The following is a 4,884-nucleotide window of genomic DNA, read 5'->3' as shown; positions in this document are numbered from 1 at the left end:
ATCTTTTATTTCAGTGCGCCCCACTGGACAATCCATGTTCTGGCACGACCTGTAGGGAAAGAGTGATATGAGGAGGAAAAAAAATTACTTGTAACAAACAGATTTTCCTCATCACCATGAAGAAAAGTTAAAAGTACTTAAAGCTATTTAGTGCCAAAATATAGTGAAATTCCATGAATCCAAAAAATCACATTTCTTTTGTCATTTAACTACTCCTCTGACTCCTGAGCTTGACACTCATAGACAGAGTGTCCAAACAATTTATCAGAATTGAAATACTTTTGAGAGTGAAAAGGCTCTGTTAACAAGCATGCTATGACTACATGCTGCTGCTGCCGCTAAGTCGCTTCAGTCGTGTCTGACTCTGTGCGACCCCATAGACGGCAGCCCACCAGGCTCCTCTGTCCCTGGGATTTTCCAGGCAAGGATACTAGAGTGGGTTGCCATTTCCTTCTCCACTATGACTACACAGGACTGTCCTAAGCAAACAGAACTGGGTAGTCATCCTATCCAGCTCGTGACTACTTAGAAATATCATTTAAGAAATTTTCTCTACATGTACATTGAAAACATTTTCAGACATTGAAAGCACGTCAGTGGTGGTAAGAAGAGATTGTGAAATCAGGTTGGTCTCCAACCTCCTGTTTTTGCTTTCATTAGAGAAGCGCCATTGCACAGAGGAGGCTCAATAGTTCTGGGTTACTGAATGGGCCAGGGGGGGACAGTGGTTTCACTGTGATATTTGTAAGTCATGCTTAGTAGCCAGTCCAGATCAGTCATTCACTGATGTAGCCCATGAATTATCCCCTCAATGCAAGCAGTCCCTCTCCATCGGGAGGCTTCCTTACATTTGCCCAGTTGGTGGCAAGGACACCAAAAGGCATCATGAGCCAAGGCAGAATTAGGTTTTCTCCCTTCTCTTCTTTTTTCTTTTTCTTTTTATTCTCTCTCACACCTCTTTTGTCTTATTTAGCGTATCTCATGTAAACATAAGACTAACCTTTCTTTTAACCACCATGGTGGGATTTACAAACATGGTAAGACATGATGCCTGTCTTCAGGAGACTCCCAATCCACAGTCCAGTGAAAGGACAGATGTGGTAGAGAGCAGTGAGGCGGATGCTGAAAGGAGTGTGCCCCTGTGGGCTTGAGAATGCTCCTGAGGAGCATCTCAACTCCACTGGGAGATCATGGCAGGGCTGATGAGAAGAGCTTGCTCATTAGGCAGCCGAGGCAGGACAATGCCTAATATGAAGGCAGGATATACAGAAGCATTAAAGAATTTTACGCAGAGCAATATCCTAGTCCATCTTGTTTTTGGAAAAATGGGACTCAACAATGTGGAAGATCAAATGGATAGGAGGAGATGGAAGACAATGAATCAGGCAAGAATTACTGATGATTAAAAGAAAGAAATCGATTTTAGGATCCACAGAATGTGATAACCAATTAGACTCAGGGAGGAAGAGCAAAAAGTCTAGACTGACGTCTGGGTTTCAGACTTGGGTGGCTCAGTGAATGGTAGTAGCATTCATCAACAGAGAATAGAAAGGGAAATACAATTTTTAGGAAAAAGGTAATGAATTCAGTGTTAGATAGACTGAGTCTGAGGTGTCTGCAAGACAAGCACTTAAAGATGTATAGCTGGCAGTCGTGTATACAGGCCCATGATCCCTTATTCACAACCCTGGTGGTTACACGTGCTTCAGAATTCAGAGTTTTTTCAAATGTTAGAAAAGGTAGTATGGTGCATATACCATCTGTTATACTAACACTGCAGTAGAAGCTAGGAGCAGCACCAGCAAACATTAAAATTTTCAGGGCAAAACGGTGACTAATCTCATCATAGCAAGATTACAAATAATCTCAAGTCAATTCAAGTCTGGTTTGGGGCCAAAGTTTTTTAAAAAAAATCTAGTTTCCAGAGCTTTCTAGGTTTCCCAAGTTTGGATAAGAGATTATTGACTTATATTTTTAATGAAATTTGATGTCTATTAAGAGATTAAATATATCTCCTAAAGTGATATTATTTCATAATAAATTGATGTGGGATTGTCTATATTCAGACATAGTCCACAGTGAGAGTCTGAGGCAAGGTGAGGTCTTACAGGAGTAAAAAAGAGATTGATTTGCTGCATTACCCAGCCACAAGCCCCAAATGCCATTCCATCTCAGGCCCTTTCTCATTTTACAGGAAAAATAATATTTCCTTCATTCCTTTCTCTGATTCTTCATGCAGAGACAGTCACTGAAGTGCTTTACTTCCTGCTAAAACCTTTCTTAATGCCTGACTACCCCAATTTACCTGTAGGGCAAAGTAGACCAGAGCCACCCCCTGACAGATAGCTTTTTGCTATTATTCGTTGAGTCAGAACACCAGGTTAGGCCAGCCAGTGAGAAGTAGGAAAAAAAAAATTGTGCCACTGAGGTGCTTCATCATAACATAGGTAACTCAACAACCTTTTCTTCAACTGCAATTTCCTTACCTGAACTCTGACCTTTTCAGCCTCACTCCCCAGCGAGTTAAGAACCCTGATCCAGGAGGCAAAGGAAATGAAATGGCCCTTCGTGCCTGAAAAGTGGCAATACAAACAAGCTGTGGGCCCAGAGGACAAAACAAACCTGCAGGATGTGATTGGCGCCAGCTTGCAGCAGTTACTGGTAGGAAGACCCACACCACCTGCTCCTTGACACCCCCAAGTGAGGCATTTAGCCTCTAAATGGTCTAATAGATTAAATTTCTTTGAAGCATAAGACAGCCCCTACCCTTATGGTCAGCTCTGCCAAATTGACTAATGTTGGGGGGGGGGTAGCTTTTCAAAGAGCTCCATTTGCCCATAAGACCTTCTGTTGGAAACGCAAATCAAGTAAAAGTGGAAAAGTGTGGTCAGTGGGCCAATGAGAACCTGTCATGCTGAAATATCTGCATGTTCTTGGTGGGCTGGAAGCAGTAGTTTTGGTTTGTTGTTGTTTTTTTAAATTTTTTTTTTGTGTGTGTGCCTTTTGGTTTTTATTTATTTATTTATTTTAAATTTTATTTTATTTTTAAACTTTACAATATTGTATTGGTTTTGCCAAATATCGAAATGAATCCACCACAGGTATACATGTGTTCCCCATCCTGAACCCTCCTCCCTCCTCCCTCCCCATACCATCCCTCTGGGTCATTCCAGTGCACCAGCCCCAAGCATCCAGTATCGTGCATCGAACCTGGACTGGTGACTTGTTTCATATATGATATTATACGTATTTCAATGCCATTCTCCCAAATCATCCCACCCTCTCCCTCTCCCACAGAGTCCAAAAGACTGTTCTATACATCACTGTCTCTTTTGCTGTCTCGTATACAGGGTTATTGTTACCATCTTTCTAAATTCCATATATATGCGTTAGTATACTGTATTGGTGTTTTTCTTTCTGGCTTACTTCACTCTGTATAATAGGCTCCAGTTTCATCCACCTCATTAGAACTGATTCAAATGTATTCTTTTTAATGGCTGAGTAATACTCCATTGTATATATGTACCACAGCTTTCTTATCCATTCATCTGCTGATGGACATCTAGGTTGCTTCCATGTCCTGGCTATTATAAACAGTGCTGCGATGAACATTGGGGTACACGCAGTAGTTTTGATTCCACCATGCTTCATTAGCATTTTTATTTTGAAATGCTACTTTCTAAGAGTTGGGTAACTTAAAAAAATAAACTCACCACTATTTCATCCATATGACTTGGTGTCTAAGCTGTTGAAGCCTGGCATGTCCCTTCCTGAGTCCTGCCTGAAATCCTGTTCTCTCCCTTATCTCGTCATGATTCACACTGTTCGGGAAGTATCGTCAGAGTCATTGGCATTATTATTCCTTAGCTCACTTAATGGAAATGAGTCCATTGGGTACCTCTACCCCAGAAAGGAGAGACCCTCAAGAATAACACATGAATTCAGATTGGAGCCCAGATTTTAGGCTTAGGTTCTGGGGATGCTTCTGTAAGTGCCAATTTGCTTTTTGATAGTGTTCCCCCCTCCCACATTCTGTTAGATGATTATCAAAGAAGGGACTCTGTTAGTTTTTTTTTTTTTTTTTTTACATAAAATACAGACATTTGTATGGGACCAAGCATTACAAGCAACGATAATCTCTTAAAATATTTATTTTATTGGTTTACATGGGAATGTGTTTGGGGGTCATCCCAAAATAAATATATAAATAGACATTATCTTTGTCTATCAAAACAAAAATCCAGAAAAGATCCCCCTGATCTATGCACACATAACAGCATTGTTGGAGACTTCATAGAAACAGTAACCTCCTCATCAACATTTCCCACTCTCCAAAAAATCAGACTGAAGTTAAACAGACTGAGGACCACAGGCAAAGGAAAGTGAATACTTTGAACAAATCTGGTGGCGAGCCAGGGTTTTTAAATAAGTGTGCTTGTTATTAGTGGAGAAGTGGAATGGAAAACAATTATAGTGTATATATAATTTGGGGTTTATAGAATGCTTGTATGTGCATGATCTTACTTGATTTTCAAAATAGCCCTCCAGTGATCATTACCATTATCATACCCATTTTGCAGATGACAAAGTTAAGGTACAGGGAGATTAATTTTCTCATGGGAGCAGATCAGTGAGTGGTGGAGCTGTGACTCAGCTCCTTCCTCTGTCCTATTCCAATTCTCCCTCTAGAAGCCCCAAGGGATGAACTTGAGAGCCCAGGTGGAAGCCCTGAAACTCGTTTACTCTAACGCAAGCTGTAGGCTGTCGGGTAGAACTTTCTGCAATGATGGAAATGTTCTATATTTCTGTTGCCCAGTACGCTAGGCCCTGCCCTCATGTGACTCTTGAGCACCCGAAATGTGGCTAGAATGACTGAAGAACTGA

General features: G+C 41.0%; 1 protein-coding gene across 11 annotated transcripts in view; it reads left to right on the top strand.

The window, feature by feature from the left end:
- Nucleotides 1-4,884, top strand: part of ALPK1 (alpha-kinase 1) — a 121,810-nt gene that overhangs the window by 63,483 nt on the left and 53,443 nt on the right. For 10 of the 11 annotated variants that reach the window (XM_010858522.1, XM_010858524.1, XM_010858525.1 and 7 more), the window contains one exon: nucleotides 2,507-2,661. The exons of the other annotated variant lie outside the window; for it this stretch is intronic. In XM_010858522.1, the coding sequence (XP_010856824.1) occupies nucleotides 2,507-2,661 (155 nt within the window). The remainder of the gene's footprint in view (nucleotides 1-2,506; nucleotides 2,662-4,884) is intronic. 11 annotated transcript variants of the gene reach the window in all.

Source organism: Bison bison, unplaced genomic scaffold (assembly GCF_000754665.1).
Source record: "Bison bison bison isolate TAMUID 2011002044 unplaced genomic scaffold, Bison_UMD1.0 scf7180017864389, whole genome shotgun sequence".
NCBI classification, from domain to species: domain Eukaryota; kingdom Metazoa; phylum Chordata; class Mammalia; order Artiodactyla; family Bovidae; genus Bison; species Bison bison.
Note: the sequence above shows the minus strand (reverse complement) of the source record. Positions and strands in the feature narration are given on the sequence as shown.